General features: G+C 45.1%; 1 protein-coding gene and 1 long non-coding RNA gene across 2 annotated transcripts in view; one reads left to right on the forward strand and one right to left on the reverse strand.

Annotated features, from left to right (window-relative positions):
* Nucleotides 1-710: 710 nt before the first annotated feature.
* On the reverse strand, nucleotides 711-8,453 carry LOC135282527 (uncharacterized). Its single transcript, XR_010348656.1, has 3 exons — nucleotides 8,398-8,453; nucleotides 6,016-6,067; nucleotides 711-2,967 (listed from the first exon to the last, which is right to left on the reverse strand). It is a non-coding gene; the product is annotated as an uncharacterized LOC135282527 (long non-coding RNA).
* The window catches only part of SDC2 (syndecan 2), a 60,166-nt gene continuing 49,705 nt past the window's right edge, over nucleotides 7,709-18,169 (forward strand). Inside the window, exon 1 of the mRNA XM_064392356.1 lies at nucleotides 7,709-8,015. Within this exon, the coding sequence (XP_064248426.1) occupies nucleotides 7,956-8,015 (60 nt within the window). The 5' untranslated portion in view covers nucleotides 7,709-7,955. The remainder of the gene's footprint in view (nucleotides 8,016-18,169) is intronic.

An 18,169-nucleotide genomic window follows, 5' to 3' on the forward strand; every position in this document is an offset into this window, starting at 1 on the left:
GCCATTTTACATCTCTGTAGCTTCACTGACTACAAATGAGTTACCCCTGCTTCACGTAGTTGGAGATGAGAATTAAGACCTTAAGCTAACCACTATTTAATCACATGCTTTGAGCCCATTTTCTCTCATTCAGAATCTGTTCTTTGCTTGCAGCCCTACATAATTGCCATTTTACTATCTTAGAAAGCTGGTCATTATTAAGAATGTGTGTACTAACTACCCTTTAAGAACCCCAAAATGAGGGATACTCCAGCCAGGGGAAGCCCCACACCTCTCCATCTCATGGCAGTGATGGTGGCTCTTCTCACCCGGGTACCAGACTTCCCTGGAGACTGTTCTACAAGCTCTGAGGGAGAGTGATTATTATTTTATTTCACCCCTAATAAACAGCTTCTTCTACATACCTGAGGAGTTTGCAATTAGACTCAAAAAATAAAAGCTTGCTGCAGGAAAATAAGCTTTTTCTCTAGCACGAAAAATCCAGCTGCATTTTCTCTTGAAAACAGCCAGACCATAGACTCTCCTTGTACTGTAGACTAATTTGTTTTGATGCTCACAGGATGTATATCCTGAAGTTGGAATAAATATGCTGAAACATGCACAACCTGGACACATCTTTATTTCACTCTTTTGACTCTGGATCCAGTTCCATCCTGAGAAGGTAAAAGCAACACCAACAGAGAGAGAAACAGAAATGCAAAAAACCCAGATAGCTGTGATAAGGCTTGACATAGACAGATGCTCACTTGCTGTTGGAATATATGTCTATTTTAAATGTATTTGTATCTGAACAACAAAGCAGGAGCAGGCAAGAGGTAGCAGACACTGTTTTAAAATACTTTCATTAATTACACACAAATCTGGACTAACTTTAGCATGTTCAGTAAATTAAATGGGCGAGTATTTCAGGATCTGTTTACTCTCGTAAATTAGGAGGTGATAAGTGGTGTCAGCTAATTCTGGTGATTTTTTCATGTGTGCAAGCATTACTCATATAGGTACAGATTTCCAGGGCCAGACAACTGAAATTAGTTAAGTGGGACATGTTGGGCATTATATATTGAGAACAACATGAAGCAAATTTTTGCTATAAAAACATTTAAGCTACAAAACAAAGTCCTTGAAGTTGAGAAAAATCAAAATTAAGGTTGTCCTTCCATCTAATGCTTTTTGATACCATCTTCAATTATAGTTGTCGTGTCATTGTCTCCATAGCTTTAAATTTCTGCAACAAAGTACTGCATGGATCTTACTGACAACATTCTCTCTCACTAAAAAGCCTATTATTTATACTGATTGTATAATTAAATAAATGCAGAGCATTTGGGCTTACAGACATCTTCCCTTTGCTATTTGCTGACAGCAAAGGAAGATGGTGCCTTACGTCTGGCAGTGTGATTCCAAGGAGGAGAACGCAGTTATTCTATGATGAATATTCTAAGATTATCATCTTGTCTTGGTCAGGACTGTACCCTTCCCCTTCTCCTCCCAGCCACCCCAGGCACTGCAAGGTCCTGCTTTCCTCCCTTGCCGTCCTCATGGGTATCACCTACCATGGGCCTGATGTCCTGACATTTTCCCCTCTGTGCCAACATCTCCTTCTACCCTCACTCCTGTCCTTCTCCCTCCCCATATCTCCCCCTCTACATGGCCCCTCTTCTTCTTCTTCAGTCTCCAGCTCTTACAACCACTGAGCCTCTCTTTATTCCTCCATAAGTAAACCAAATTCCCCTCTCTTTCCCCTGGCTGCACAGGCACACACAGCAGACCTTGTCTCACAGGTGCCAAGGGGAACTCTACAGCCCTTTTATTTGGAGACCAAGCACAGAAAGATTTCTATGGCTCTGAGCTGGCCTAGATGGGATTTTTAGATGTCAGAATTTAACAAGTCTCTACTGAGCATGTACAAACTGCAAAGACAGTAATGCTTAGACATGGTCCAAAGCTGGGAATAATTTCCCAAATGTGTTGAAAAGAAAATTTCTGGTGTTTGGTTGACTTATTTTGCCAATTTTTTTGTGCTTTCCTTCCATGCATGGAGGTAAAACATCTTCTTTGGAAGGAAGGGAATTTGGAATTTTGAGGGAATTTGTATTACTACAGACAAAATAACATACTTTCTCCTAACCTTGCTCTTGGAAACAGATGCAGCATTCTTGATAAAACTTGCAAAACAAAAATAAAATGAAACAAATGAAGTCAGCTGGAGGCTGATATCCAGTATAGGAAATTTCAGCTTGCTGCATTAAACTTTGGCAAATGTATAAGCAACTGACAACAAGATATAATAATGAAAAAGTGTTGGGCAATCACTGTACCTCTAATTCATAACTCCTACACATTTTAAGATAATGGAAATTACTCATGTTCATCAGGAATTGAATAGATGCTTCTGTAATTACTTGTATTATTCAGTTAGCAACAGCAGCCAAATGTATGTCTGACTTTCATTAACTTGAGCAGTATACTTTGCAGTATTAAAATCTATTTCAATTCAACCCTTCTGTATTTTCCTTCTGATGTACAGCATACAAACCTTAACTATGATATCATCTTTTGGGATAATAAACTAAATCAACAGTACATTTCATTTGCAGAGATCATCACATGACACACTTTCAGGTATGCAAATGTCTCAGGTAAATACTGAGCCATGGCTCTAAATAGAACTTTCAGAGATATATAAAAAAACCCTTTTTTATTTTAAAGGTACATTTTGTCCTAATTAAAAAAAAAATAATAAAAGGCGCAATACCCTTGGCTAGAATTGTCAGAGTGGTAAATTTTACCCTGTTCAGGAGGCCAGCACAAAGTGACACCGAATTTCTTACTGCAGTTAACATCCAAAGACAAATCTTCTGGACCCAGGACAGAAGTGGGTTTTGGCCAAGTTTTATAATTTTTGGTAGTCCTATCTGTCAGCATTGTGTCATTCACTTCACTTATGGTTCTTGGTAGGCACCTACCCTGGAAAAGAGATTCTTTAATCAGCAAAGCACTTGGGGCATGTATTTTACATTTAAAAGATTCAGCGAGTTGCTGAATGACAGGGGATGAGCTGGAGTGCTGCCAGGGCTGGACTTTAATGCCAGGTGTAAAGGCCATCTTTGAATCTGGATTAATGACTGGTTCAGATGTTCCCCTCTAGGTAGGGGTGGGGACTTTCTGAAAGCAGCTCTCCTGGAAAGCTGGCTGACACCATTCCCAATGAGCACAGCTGACTCCAGATCCCCCTGCTGCCCTGCACACCCCCCTGCATCCCCTCATTGCAGCAAAGCCCACAGCCCAGGGGCAAGTCTCTGTCTCTTTGCATGGATACTCACTCATTTTGTTGCAGAGTGACAAACACAGACCAGCCTCCTTTGCAGGCTACTTCTGGACTGTTTCACCCAACCCACCATCTCTAGGAGGCTGCTGCCTGTGCTCTTGCCTCTAATGCCAGCCTTTTATTTTCTTATTACTTCTCCCACCGCTGTACTTGTCTATGAAAAATGAACAAAATAAAGTTTTGGCAGCTGCATGTTTCTCTTGTCAGCTGTTGCAGGCCATGCTCAGACTTTCTGCTGCATTCATATAAAGCCTATCATTATAACCCCATACAGTCCAGCTGTGCAGCCCCAGAGGTGCCACAGCAGACACAACAAGCACTGGTTGCTCAGCAATGCCCTTAGCTCCTGCTGCGCTGTTGTTTCAGCTATCAGATGTTTAAGAGATGTGTTTCAGCTATCAGATGCCTGGTTTTGTGCAGACATGTTTTGAACTTCATATCTAACCAAAATAAAACTATAGATACAATAAAAATTAAATAACCCGCATATGTCTATGATTCAGAAACTGCATAGCAAAAGAGGCCTCTGGATCAAAGAGAAGCAAGCTGCTTCTTGGGGCTGCTCAGAAGAGCCACCCTTTAGAACAAGAGCCTGTTGAGGAAGGATGCATGTTCATGGAATTACACTATTAAGAACTCATTCAGAAAAGCCAGCATTCATTGACGTGTTACCAAAACTTGCTGGCACCTCTCCTGTGGCTCAATGGCCCCATGAGTACTAGTCCCATTCTACCACACCCCTGAATTCAGATTTTACTACAGAAATGAACACAACTGCACTTAAAAACATTACATAGAAGAATATTACTTAGAAATATTTCTATAGAAGACATGAGCAGTTCTATTGTTCTTAAATTAGAAGCATAAAATTCGGGAGTTTGGGGACCTGGTGATAAATCTCTTTAAACTGTCCTACCAACACATCTTACCAAGTTTTTTTAGGTTATTGTCAGTGTGGCTTCAAACAGATTTAATGTCAGCTGTATTTTTCCCTTTCACAGGTTCTGTCTCTCTTTGAATAAGTTATTTGAGAAAATTTGCCCCCTCTTATGGTCTTTGAATGTGATGCCAAGTCTATCCCATCCTGGGCACAAATGCAACCAGTCAAATACAACAAATCAGTCATTTTCATAACAAACAGCTCTGGTCAACATCACCTTGTCACCCACTGCAGTGTGAGGCCCAGGGCTGTGCTTTGGGTCAAGTGTTCTCAACCACAACTTGTATTACCGAACAAACCTTAATGGAGACATGGCATGATTAGGAACTCTCCTCCCCATGCAGATGTCTTTCCTTAGCCCTGCCGGTCGTGCAAGTTACCTGCAGGATTGGCCATGAAAACATAAGTGCTTGGGAAGCCCTCAAAAAATTGTGATGCACATTTATCCTCCGTGGTTCCTTGGCAGCCATAGGCTGGAAATTTATTCCAAAGATTTCCCAACTTGCTTTTTGCACAATTCCCATGTCTTTCTAATCATGACTCCCCTAAAATTCCAGTAATTCTCCCCTTAGGAGAGACCCAAAACTCAATTTCCATATTTGGTGGACATTTGGGTCTTCTTGGTAGTTGATAACCACACAGCACATGCTACATTTGAGGTCTTATTGCATTTTTCCAGCATATAGAATATTTTTTAAAAAAATTGGCTTTTGGTGAAGTTTGTCCCTTAATCTCTCCTGAATCCCACTCCTGCCCAGTTTGACTCAATGTCACTGTGGTGATTGGGTTGCCTGTGCCCTGGAGGGACCCAGGGTGCCACAAAAGCAACACGGTGAACACTGCCTGACAGTCTGTGTAAGAAATGCCCAGACCTGCAGCTGCTTCTCCCTGGGACCATATGTGGAAATGCTCTTAATGCTCTATGGTGCTCCCAGACAGAGGACTCAGGTGAGTGGGCAGAGAGTAAGTGGGATACAGGACAATATTTTGTTATTTCTGTGAACTACAAGGGTTATTTTCTATTTTTTAACCCTCATGCTCATTTCTATATTTTCAAATCACCTGTCTGGCTTCTGGTCTTTAGCTCTGCTCCTTCCAGCATTAATGTGTTGTGTCTATCTTCATGTTTGGCATCAGACATTGTCCCCACAGAGGCTGAAGGATTTGGAGGTTTGCAGGTCTTAGCCCCAGATCCTTCAGGGCACTGCCCATAAGTACACTGGTGGTCCATGAGAAGCCCATTTGTTCCCATCATCTTTGCCTGAGGAAGGCCTGCTCTTCATTTGTTGCAGATGATATTTTGATCTGTGATAGATTCTGCCAAGTATGTAAAACCCTGATAATCACGCATTGTAACATGGAAGTAAAGCTGAGCTTGGTTTGTAAGTTAAAAGACATGCCTGTTAAAGAACACTAAAAAAATGTTCAAGAATGCTAAAAAAAACACCCTAATGTAGTAAATCACCTGCCCCTTGGTGTCTGATGACCCTTAGGATGCTTCCTGTATGCAGCATCTTTGTCTTCACATTTGCTCTTTAATGTTTTTTGTTTCTAATGTGATGTTCTGTTTTCCTACTGTTAAGGAATGCTTTTTCTGTTTCCCCCTTGACTGGGGGCAAGTTGCAACCTCTTCATCTCTCCCCACCTGGCAGACTGGGCTGCCTGTAAGACCCCATGCCTAAGTAAGGTCCTACAGATTTTGCCCAAATGGAGTTTTGCTCCCTTTGCTTCACTGTACTTTACTCACCCACATCAAACAGTGCTGAAATTGTTGCTTAGTTGAATTGAAATCCGGCTGCCTACAAGGGAAGAGGATACACAGAATTAGGTTTTAAGTATCTGCAACATACTTTGAAGGAGAAAGATTATATTAAACAATCTGTTTAATATAAGGAATATATTAAACAATCTGTGTGTGCGACACCAACTAGAAGCAGACCACTGAAAATCTGGTGGGAATGCAGGCTAAAAATCAGTGACATGGCATGTCCAGAAGGTGGATCTAGAAATAGCAAGTGTGGTAACTGCTGAGAGGTATCACGTTCCTGGGAGTGGGTCGCACACAGTAAGGGCAATCCAGGCATGGCCAGCCCCCTCGCTGAGGACAAGGGTCCTGCCTTGTCCCAGCACAGACCCAGCCACTGCACCCACACTGCGCAGGGATCGCCAGGGACGTGTTTGCCTGGGAGAGGCTGGGAAAGTGATGAGTGGGGTGAGAGACTGCTTGTGTCAGGTTATTTTATTTTCTTACATGGCAGGCCTGTTTTGGTAGGAAGGCAACCAGATTGGGAACTGGAGGCGGTTGGGATCTCAACACAACCTGTTGGCCAAAGTCCTTCACACAGCACAGAGTAAGCAAAGTGAAGGGCATGGAAAAACATCGGCCTGGGAAAAACATCTCCCCAGGGTTTATCCCTGGGCTTTTCTTGCCCTCTCCGGGGCCCGGGTCCTCTGAGAGAGATAGATTTGGTCAAACAAAAGAGACCATTATGGTCCTTGTGACCATTTGATTCAGGCTGTAAAACGCTGTTTGCTACCTTCTCACTTAAATACCAGTTGTAGTTTGCAAGTGAGACTGAGATATTTTGCTTTCCTGGTTATTGCTCCTTTCCCATGTCCAATGACTGATATCATGTGTGTACACGTTCAGTGGTGGAAACATTCTGGCATATGCAAGTGAATCGGGCTGAGGCTCCTAAGCTATGCAAAAGCACTATTTTCCCCAGTTGAGAAATACCATGGACTAGTTGTAGCAAGACTTCTTGTTTTGGCTTCTAGAGCACACATTCTTGGTGCTGTCAATTGCTGCAATATTTATTTTGAAGATACAGCTTCTGGATCCATGTAACTAGCTACAAATCGCAGCCCTTTCTTAACTTTACCGCCCCTCATCCTCAAAAGTTTCTAGTCTTCTTGTTGAGGGCGTAAACTCTAAAAAAATGAATCCTGAGGCAAAAAGCGAAGTGGGGATTCACAGTGAGCTGGCATTTTCGGGACAGCCCGCTTCCCGTGATTTCTGACCCCTCCATTTTGCTTGTTTTCTGACACTTGAAGCTGCCACCGAGGCTCACGGGGGAGGGTGGCGCGGAGCAGCGGAGCGAGCGCCGGCAGCACAGCGCGAACAACGCGCGGCCGCATTTCTCTTGCGAAGGGGGAGCCTTTCCACGTCCCCGGCTTTACACGGGGCCAGCCTTCTCTCACTCGGTCCAGTCGGTCCGCGGCGCTGCTCATGTTTTCCACTGGGGGGGAGGACGAGAGAGGGGAGACGAAGGCGGCGAAGGAGGAGGAGGGAGGGGGGGAAAGTTGCTTGAATTTGCGAGGGGCGAGAGCCGGCGGTGGCGGCGCGCTGCTTCTTTCCACTGGCTGGGGGAGCTGCCAATCTGTGTTGTAATCCTGCAGGAATTTCTGCGGGGTTTAACTGGGAGCCGCGGCGCCGCCGCCGCGCACTCGGGGCGGAGGGAGGGCGGCGGAGCAGCCTGCAGCCGCGCGCCCCAGCGCCGCGAGCACCGGGCCCGCCGGGCAGCGCCGGAGCGCAGCGCCGAGCCCAGCGGCAGCAGCGCGGCGGGCCGGATCCGGGGCGCCACCGGCCCTGCCCCGCGCCCCTCGGGCGCTGCCGAGCGCCGCCGGCCCCCGGTTTCTCCTTTGTACCCGGCCCCCGGCGGCCGCCGCGCCGGCTCCGCGGGAATAATGCGGGGCGTGTGGCTGGCGCTCACCGTCAGCTTCGTGGCCTGCGCCTCCGGGCAGCCGGTGAGTGCCGGGGCAGCGGGGAGGGCGCGGCGGCAGCCCCGCGGGAGGGGACGGACGGGACGGGACGAGGGCGGCCGCCTTGGTTCTGCCAGCCGAGCGCGGGGCGCGCAGCCCGAGCCTTGCCCCGTGGCATCGCCGTCCGCGGGGCATTGGGCTGGCTCGGGGGGCATCTGTTGATAGCTGAGCGGGCTGCAAACGGCAGGCACCATTCCGTCCCACCCGCCAAGAGAAGAAAGAGAGACATTCCCCCCCGCCCCCCCCCCAAAAAACCCCCAAAAAACCCCAGACCAAACGCCCCAAAACCAACAAAACGCCAAACACCCCCACGAAGCCGAGAGGAGCACCCTGCCGCAGCGGAGCACCCTGCCGCCCTCCAGCGAACCTCGGCCGAAGTTTGCCGCGACGACCCAGCCGCCAGCGGCCCCGGAGCCCCCCCGGTGCCGCTCTCCCTGCCTCTCCGGAGGAGGGGCGGCTGTCCGGCGGCCGCGGGGCGCCCGAGGGGCCGCGGGGCTGGCTCCGGGAGCGGGGGCTTGTGCGCCGTCCCGGAGCAGCGCCGGGAGCCGCCGCGCCGCCCGTGTCCCAGCGGCCGCCCCAGGACATCGCCGCTTCCCCCGGCTTCGCGGGCGGTGAGGTGGGAGCGTCCCTGGCAAAATCCATTCCTCACGGCCCGTGGCTAAAAGGAGAAAAAAGGCTGCAACTACCCCTGGCTGCGCGGCTCAGGACCTCCCAGAGCCCTCAGACAGAGCGCCTTGCGCGCCTCCCGGCCAGCCCCGGTCCCGGCTCCGCGGAGCCCGAGCCTGCTGCGCGCCCGGCCGGCCCTTGCCCAGGGGCTCGCCGCGAGGTGCTCGGGATAATGCTGCTGTTTACACTTTTTCCGTGCCACGAGTGTATTCGCTAACCGGGCCCTCTGCTTAATGCAATTAGCTCTGTTGCTGGGATTTGTACCTCTGGGAAAGCCTCTCTCCGGCGAGCCTCCCACCCTTTCGTGGCAGGAGCCGGCGGGGACCGGCCAGAGGGTTTTGGTCTTTTCCATCTGTGGATCTGAGATTGTCTTGAGGGAAGGGGTATGCAAATGACACTAATGCAGTGTTTGGGCATGTATTAGGAAATGATAAATTGAGGTTCCAATATGAAATTAAAAAAAAAACCCATGACAATTTAATCCAATTAAAATGAGCCGCTTCACTGAACTAAATAACGTCACTAGCTTGGGTTAACTTTTGAAATTTTCTAGCTGTTGTATAAATTAGCCAAGTCACAGCCTTCATAAAATCTGGCTCATCGTTAGGGATTTCTAAGGGTACAATTGCAGAACATTTTTCTTAAAAACTGATTAAAAAAGGGTTGGGTAGAACACTGACCTTTGTTTCCGCTAAGTATAACTGTGCTGCAGAAACACCCTTGGCTAATGAGCTACCATATCCTTTAATTTTATAGAAATGCTGTTAGTACGAAGTTCTCTGATGGTGGAGTAGCTATTAAACTGCCACAGTAATTAGCAGAGTATTAAGTTTGATGGGTTTTTGCCTTAGGATGAACACGCTGTGGCAGTGTGAGGTGGATTGTTGGGGCATATCCAGTACGGTGTGGTTCAGGGGCAGGGGGAGAGCGAGGTGGGGGAGCCTGCCTGGCTCTGCTGCAGCGCCCTTACTGCTGCCAGAAAGTTGTGGAGGGGCTGAAAAAGTAGAAGGAGGTTGGTCTTTTTCCTTTTCTTTCACCTCCCTTCTTTTTCCTTTAACTGTGCCTGGCAGCAGCTTCATGGTCCCTTAAGATAGGATTTTGTAGAGCAGTCTCTGGGAAAAGACAGATGCCAAATCTGTGTTCTCTGCAGAAGTCTGTCCTTGTCATAAGAAGAATTCTGTATGGATGCTTAAAAAACCTTCCCAGCTCTCCAGACCACTGTCAAATGGATTTAGCTCTAAATTTCTTCATGGTTTTAGATTTTACTATTTATTATCATTATCTGGGCAAAACCATAAGGTAAAAATCTTGTTTCTGATGGAGTAAATTATCCACGAGTCTTTTGAGCAGAGGAGCGAGAAGCTGCAGCAGATTTTGTTTCTTAAGGCAATGAGTTCCCTGTGTTTGGTCTGCATAACCCACCAACACTTTTACTGGGGTGGGCCAAGGAGATGTTAGCACTGTGTTAAGGATGCCCTGGAAGTGAGACCTGCCACCGAAGGAGGACGGGAGTGTTTGCAGTGCCGGGTGCGGGCTCTGTGAGCCGTGATGTGGGCTGTCGCCCCGCAGCTGTGCTCTGCTGTGCCATGCCAGCTCCCCCGGGGGAGCAGCTGCTTCAGGACAGAGCTGTGATGGAGAGGGAGACAGGGACCCAACCTGTTCCTGCCAGCCTGCACATGGTGGCAAGTGTTACCCACACCAAAGCTGGTGGATTGCAGCTGGGGCTTGCAGAGTGCTTTGCTGCCAGCGCAGTGTGCAGTGAGACATCACGTTACAGTGGGTTCTGGTAACCTGTGTGGCTCTGGAAGGACATGGGGGATTCACCCAGGCTTGGCTGATTTGCAAAAAATGTGCTTTCTAGCTACCTTGAAAGTTTCTTGGTTTGCTTATAAGAGAGGGAAATACAGTGACGTGAAACTGCTGGAAAGAAAAGGAAACCTCTGTGAGTGAGAGGCCTGATGCACCTTTTAAAAGGTTGAGCCCCTGAGCCCAGTCCTGATGATGCTGGGAGCCAGCTTTTGCTGATTTTAATAGCACCAGAGAGCAGTGCCAAGTATCCAGCTGTACTTGTCAGCTCCCATTCGGAAGAGGCTGATAAACCTTTCTGTTTCGTTGTAGTTTGCAGCAGTGGGATGAATGGTTTTCCAGAGCTTGTGTGACAGTGGCATCCTCTCTGCATGCCCAAATACACATTGAGAAACTTTGCTGGCTAGCAGGTTGTGCTGCATACTGCAGTCTTAGGGTGCTGCTCCCCTCACAGAAGGTTGAGTCCCTCTCTCCCCAGGAAGCTTTTGGAGTCTGGAGACTGCTTCACATTTGGAGTCTGGAGACTGCTTCACAGTACATGCGTGTGGGGATGGGTTTGGGACTTTCAGTGAAACAGAGCATTGGGGCATCACCTGAGTGGTCTTTTGGTTTCTTGTTGTAAGCGTCTGACTGCTGAGTTGTTAGCATAAATATAATCGTTGAAAGATGATCCAAGGGTGATATTTGGTATATTTTTCAGAAGTATTTAGTATTTGAGAACGACGATGCTGTAATTTCCCTACATTTGTTTCTAATGGTTATTTTGGTTTTGGAATTTGGAAAATTGATAGTGTGTTGGAGAGGAGGAATGTTTTTTTGAAAAAGGCAGTTAGACTTCAGAGATAGTAATTAGAGGAAAAGAAGGGCAGAAGAGATAGCTGGTATTTAGATTTACATGCTGTGTGTGTCTCTCTTATGTGTGTTAAATTTGCTTTGTCAAAAAAGTTCCAAAGAAGGGAGGAAGTATTTTCAGTCTATATTTAATTCTACCCACTTCCAATTCACATGTACATTTTCTTCTCACTGTAGAATTAATAAATGTTCATCCGTTGCTGTTTGTGGTTTGGCAACACCTGGAATCTGTCATGTTTGCTTCCCTTGCTCTGACTGAACCTCTGGGTTCTGCCATCCAACAGCTGCCTGCATTGCCAGGAATGCACTGGAAATCCTGAGGTGCTCTGGGGTTTGCCACCAGTCTTGGGTATTACAGCCACCCCCTGGATGTTCTCAGGAGCCACTTTCTGGAAATGGGTTTCCCTCTCAGGTTAGATTATAGTTTAAAAATTAAAGAACAGATGAATCTTGACCTCAGATCAAACACTGAAGTTCCTATTTTTAATATCTTAGCCCTGAGGTCTGCATTGGAACTGACTTAGTATTGAGGCATGAAGTGCAGAGATGTTTTCTCTGCATTTTTTCCTAGATCCTTATCAAAGAAGTAGATGAGAGCATCATCTTCAGGAGCAAGTCAGGACAAATATCTTAGGGTTTGAAGTTAGGTGCTGGGATTGTGGTTCTTGGACAGATAACACCTCTGTGGTGGGTTTGAGACAGTTACTGCAGCTAATGGAATAAAGATGGTGGACTTTGCAGAGTGTGGAGCAAGTCTGGAATTTGCTTGGAGATTTGGTGGATCTAAGTTTCCATAGGCCTAAATTAAGTGCAATCTCAGGATGACAAGATAAAGACCTAATTTCTTGACTAGTAGAGGTGCAAGGCATGAGAAGTCCCATGTCAAACATGCAGCCATGACCTAATGCCTCTGGGAGGGTGGGGTGGATGGTGGAGAGCTGCCTGCCATCCTGGGTGGGGAACGAGGCATTTTGGCAGGGCTTCCTGAGCTTGGGGAAGAGCCTGATGAGGAGCCAGTCATTTGCAGAGTTCTCCATTTGCACTGCTCTTTGTGGCATATTGTCTTCATAAAATGTCAAGCAGAGGCATATGGATGGCATTTATTAATTACAGTTTCTCACCAAATTGACTTTTGCCATTGAGCAATTCAAACATCTTGCTTATGGCAAAGAATTTCAGGCTTTAGTAAGGCTCAATGGCTGAACAAAGAGCTCTTGTCTAGTTATGGAGAAGTGCTCTTTTGTCTTCTGAATAGATTGGACAGACTATGATTTTTAACATAAATGTTGTGTTTGAGATTGGCAAGCTTATTTGAGGCCTCATATAAGACTCTACTTGAATCTGAGTCATAAAGATGCCCTCTGTGCTGCTGCATTTGAGAGAGGATGCACAAGTCATAAGCAAGTGATTTGGTCCACATTCAAGTCACTTTGCAGTCGGTGTTGTAGGAAGCATGAGAGAATTTCTGGAGGCTGTTCTGTGAACAGCTTGTTTGGTTATCTTCAGTTCAAGTTTACAAGATGGTAATAAATTGCTATCTGTAATATTTTCAGGACTAGTAATTTATTCATAGGTTACATGACACTATTCAGTGATTTGGGAGCATTATTTCTCCTGCTCACATTGAAGTGTAATTTGCAAGCTCTGGAGTACAGACTGCACTGGTGTTTGACCCTTTAATAATGACAGTTTTCTGTATGTATGTTGTTTTCTTGATTAGCTCAGTCCTGGGGGATGCTTTCAAAAGCATTCTAGATATTTAGGCAGAAAAACAGTATGTGTGTAATCCTCAGAAGTACTGGAATACTGATTGCAGTGGGAGAAAATGTAGCATTTAACAGCCATTTGCAACAAGTGCATTTGTGCTGAGCAAATTATTTTTGTTGATGTCTCAAGCAGGAGTTTCATTTAAAGTGAAATAATGACTAATAGGGTGGTGATGAATCTGCAGAAATTGGCCTTGTCCATAGATAGGCTATTAGAGTGTAGTATATATAAGCTGTGCTTAACTAAAGCCTGAGCTGGTCTGCTCCATCTTAAATCACTATTTTTAGTTTATATATAAACAACTTCTTCAGAAATCTCCCTTCTAAGCTAAATTGTTTTGTTCCCAAGGTGAATTGATTTGGGGAAGTTCAAATAAAAACCTGTTTGGCTGTGTTTGAGTTGTGAGGGTGAAGATAAATACATTGTACTTTTATTAATAGTAAGGAGACAAAGGGACTTAGAGAAGGTCAAATAGCCTGTGGTATACACAGGCATAGAATTAAAATGTTCAGAAGCCAGCATTGTGATTAACAACCAGAATATATTGTGTGTATTTAAATATTATGTTGTCAGACATGTTTTGTTCCCATTTGATTAACCATAATAATCCATAATTTTCTCTAGAGGTGCTTCCACACTAATGGAAGTCACTTGTCACCTTTGAGATCAGTGTGAGGTGACCCATTCCTGTTATTTGAAGTGTATTTCAGAAGTGTGACTGTCTGTGTGGACTGGGAGGACTGATTCTCACAGAGCTGTAGGAAAGAGTGCTGCTAAAGTAATATAGCCTGGGAGATGAAGTGCTTCCCAGGGAGCACTTGGGTGCATGACCATTGTAGCATCAAGACTAAGGATGTTTCAATAGAGAGCAAAAATATGTATCACACTTCCTGCCCCATGAATGAATAATCTAACCAGGTCTTCCCTCTCCCACCTTCTACAGGATCTCTTCTTTCCATTAATTATACAAGCAGAAGCAAGCTTTCCTCTTTCTCTGGGCTGGGCTGTATTAATTCCAGCTGTGTTGATTCTTCAGTATGTGCAGGAGTAGCTGGCTGGACACAGTACCTGAAGGGCACAGCCAAACCCCACCCACCTGATATCTTGGCTTTAAGAGCTGATTCCTGTTGCTTTTTGGGCTGGGGTCTGCAGGGGAAGCCTGGAAATGGGTTTGACTGCATGGTGTACATTGCAGGCTGCGGAGATGAGCAATGTCCAGGACACAGATTCTTCCTTTTCCAGGCTGTTTATTCGTGCTCACTCTGGATGCAGAGACTCCAGAATCAGTATGTCACTTGAATTAATTACCAGGTGAAAGCATCCACAAAGCCTTTCCATTCAAATCCTTTTCAAGTGCGGTTCCATGTTCTAATACATAGTCACTCAGGTGTGACATTTGTGGTGCTCTTATAATTCAAAATGAAACCTGCAAGGGAAGCAAAGCTGAAGGGTGAAGGTAGTTCAGAGCAATGGAAACACACCATATTTGGGATGGCCAGAAATTGAGCTTCTGTTAAATATAAATTTGTGACATTGCATAAATATAAATAGATATGTCTTAGTCCTATAAATAATTATAATAAGGTATAATTCCTACAGCAAGGATGTGCATGAGATAATGCTGCTGAGAACCAAGATTTGACAATTTTTGTGGAAGGCAGACTGCAAAACCTTTAGATCCTGTCCTGTCTGTGGACTGAATCTTCTCCCACTTGTGAGCTCAGAGGCACTTCGTACTTGCCAGTGGTGGCAGTGCAAGCACAAAGGAAAGTGTTTGTCCAGCAAGGAGAAGGAGCATCCATGAACAGCGTGTGTGGAATTTGGTTGTGTTGGTTACGGGCTTGTGTAAATGTCATTGAGAGAAGGTGTGAAGTTCTCAGGAGCTGCTGAGGCAGTGTCTGAAGTTAGAAGATTAATGCTTTAGAATAATTGGTAGCTTAAGCACATGTAGCATCTGCAACTCACAAATCTCCTTCTCCATGGTATAACAAGAAAAATGGCTAGTCCCGGAGACAGACAGGAAAAGTTATTAAAGCATCATGTGTATATTCTGAATTCTTGTCTGTGGTGAAGCTGTTCATGATTTTCCAGACATGTGCTCTTTGAATATTTCTCTTCCATAAAGGCTGATTTTTTTTTAATATGGTATCTAAAATGTCATTAAATGAAACCTCTTGGGGTACTTTTGAAATGATGTGTTCACAGAGACTGTCTTCCACAGAGCATTCAGCACTGACCTCTCTCCAGCTGTTGCAGTTCTAGCTTGAAAGGTCTTTGAAACTTTCGTGTGTTTATGTGTTTTATATAGAACTTTATTCTCTATGGAGCTCTATTTTACATCTATTTTAATTTTTTTATTCTGTTGTGTGTGTGTGTCTTTCAAGTGTCAGGACAAGAAATGCCCCAGAGAACATGCTTCCCAGTTAAATAAACAGAACAAAATTTCTCTCAAAATTGTGTTAATAATTTTCTTGGCATGAATTAGTGTGGAAGGGGCAGCCTTTTAAAGGAAGACTTTACTTACCAGGAAGAAAAGCCTTAAACAAAAGGTATTATTTTCATTTTTTTTCCTTGTTTCTTCACTTGTAATGTAATACGACAGTTTCATAATTTTCTCCCATACGTATGATTTGATCCTCAGTAGCTCCCATTGGTGATTTGGGTTTGATTCTCCAGCACAGTCTTTTCTCTGCCCTCAAAGCCCTGGTAAGGAGACAGGCATGGTCATAACTGCAAAATGTGAATGAGTTGGAAAAATTTGGGTCTAAGGAGAAAAACTGGGACTAGCATAGGTTTGTCCCCGACCTGACCAGGCTGGGAGGTGCCACCAGAGCTGCTGTGACCTGAATGGACTCCTGGCTCAGCAGAAATTGTCTGTGTTGCAACTGAATTTGCCTTTTTATGGCTTTTGACCTAAATATTTCAGTGGGCACATCTGTCTGCTGTATGGAAGATGCATGACAGATGTTTCTAGAAATTTCCTGAGAGTTTGGCAGTGACCAAGCCCTCTGGCAAACCATGGGATGGTTTTGCTCTTCTGGGGGAGCTGTGGTCCCTCCTGCAGCACAGAGCATCCGTTGGTGTGCAGAGGAGAGGAATGCTGTGAAAGTGTTGGAAGAAGGAACAAGTCTGATTACTGACTCTAAAGAGATGCCTTATTTCACAGCCTTAAATAATGAAGACTCATGATTATTTTTTGGATTATGTTTTGACATCTCAGTATTGCTTGATGGTCTGACTGTGCAGGGTTTGAGGGTGAGGACAGTAAGTTCCCTGGCCACCTGGTAAAAACAGACTTAGCTCCTTGAAGTCTGCAGGTGTAGGGGGAGGCAGGGCCTTGACGTTGAGTTGGCTCATGTCTCAGTCATACTGCCTGTTGCAGATGAGTGCTGTTGAGCCCAGGCAGCCATGCCCTGTTGAGAGCAGGGCTGTGTCTGCAAGGGGGATCTCTGCCTTTGGTGGGGCTCAGGCTCAGTAATAAATAGCTTTTCTGCTGCGGTGGAGAGGCAGTTGTGTGCCCATGCCATTGGCTCACCCTGATGGAGGGAACTTCTGAGCTCCTGGTAACAAGAGCATCCGATTCAAAATGGTTTGAGAGAGTACTCTTAACCGTACTGCTGCCACTTCTTGGCTGTTTCACAACTGTAGAAAAGGGAAATTACCTTTCTTTTCTTTTGTTTTTGTTCTTACAATAATTCACAGCTTGAAAAGCTTATTCTGCTCTTGGCTGGTTTGGGTTTTGTGCTTACACTAATGTTGTTTGACCATATCTCTCCTATTTAACCAAAAGCTGGTGACTTGGCATCTTGATGTAGGTCTCCTCTGGTGGACACCTTGAATTGGTTGGTCTTCTGCCTGGTGGCATAAACTTTATAGTAATGTAGATTTCTTATACTTTTTTTTGAGAACCATTAATGTTGTCTGTGGGTTAAAGTAATCTTCTGAATTTCTGAATATTTTGTGATGCTACTGACTTCATGTGCCAGTCAGTGTTTAATTTCTGAGTTTTTTTCCTCTGACCTTCTCTATCTGCAGTGAAAGAATTTGGAAGCTTTAGGTTATTACAAAAAATCCCTTTACTTTAGAGAAAGAAATGTGGTGGTTCTATAATGTATAAGGTAGGAGTCTGTGATTCTTCTTTGCCATTTCTTGTTGTTTCACTTACGTATTTGACTTGAGGAACGTGATGAGGACTGAGAAGAACTTCTGGCAGGCACTGTCATTCTTTAAAAAAGTAGGTAGGATTCCTTGTCATGAAGGTGTTGCTGTACAGACAGTCAGAGCTGGCACAGTTCCCACATAGTAAAGTTGCTCACATGGCATTTCTGTATTTGTGATCAGAGATGAGGGGTCCTAAGGGAGGATTAGCAAGAGTATTTTTGGGGATTTCTCTATGGCTTCCTAGAGATGCACAGAAAAAGCTAATCTCTCTCTCTCTCTCTCTCTCTCTCATTATTCAATTCAGCTAATCTAATTGGAAAACCTCCTTTGAGCAGTCTCTGGCAGCTAGCTGTAGCAGCTGTACAATTAGGAGTGTCACCTAACAGGAGAGCAAAACAAAGAGCAGTAGGAAACTGGAGTAGGATGTTTTGGTGTATCTTAACAACCCTCCCAAGGATCAAGCTTGCTAGAGTGAATTCAGCTGTGAACTTTAAGAGCTTAAAAAAACTGAGCAAAAGTCTGAATTTTCAAAGACTTAAAATTCTGAATGATGCGATGAAATAATTTTGATGTTTGGGCATTGTTGTACATTATTTATAGATTGATTTTTTTAATGAAAATTTACACAAACATGACTGGATATGGGTCTGGTGGGCTCTACTGCCTATTCTTCAGAGTGTGAACAGTAAAGCTGAGCAGGGAAGAAGTGTATAATTAACTGCTTTATATATATGGGGACATTTCCGTGGCCTTTTCCCTCGCAGCTTGGGTACGGGACTGTGTTTTATTTGCAGATAGCCCTGAAGGCCATCAAGAGCAAGAGCTGGCATGGAGGAGAGCACCAGCCCCATCAGGAGGTGATGGAGCCATTGGCAGTGATGTTCCCT

Source organism: Passer domesticus, chromosome 1 (genome assembly GCF_036417665.1).
Source record: "Passer domesticus isolate bPasDom1 chromosome 1, bPasDom1.hap1, whole genome shotgun sequence".
NCBI classification, from domain to species: domain Eukaryota; kingdom Metazoa; phylum Chordata; class Aves; order Passeriformes; family Passeridae; genus Passer; species Passer domesticus.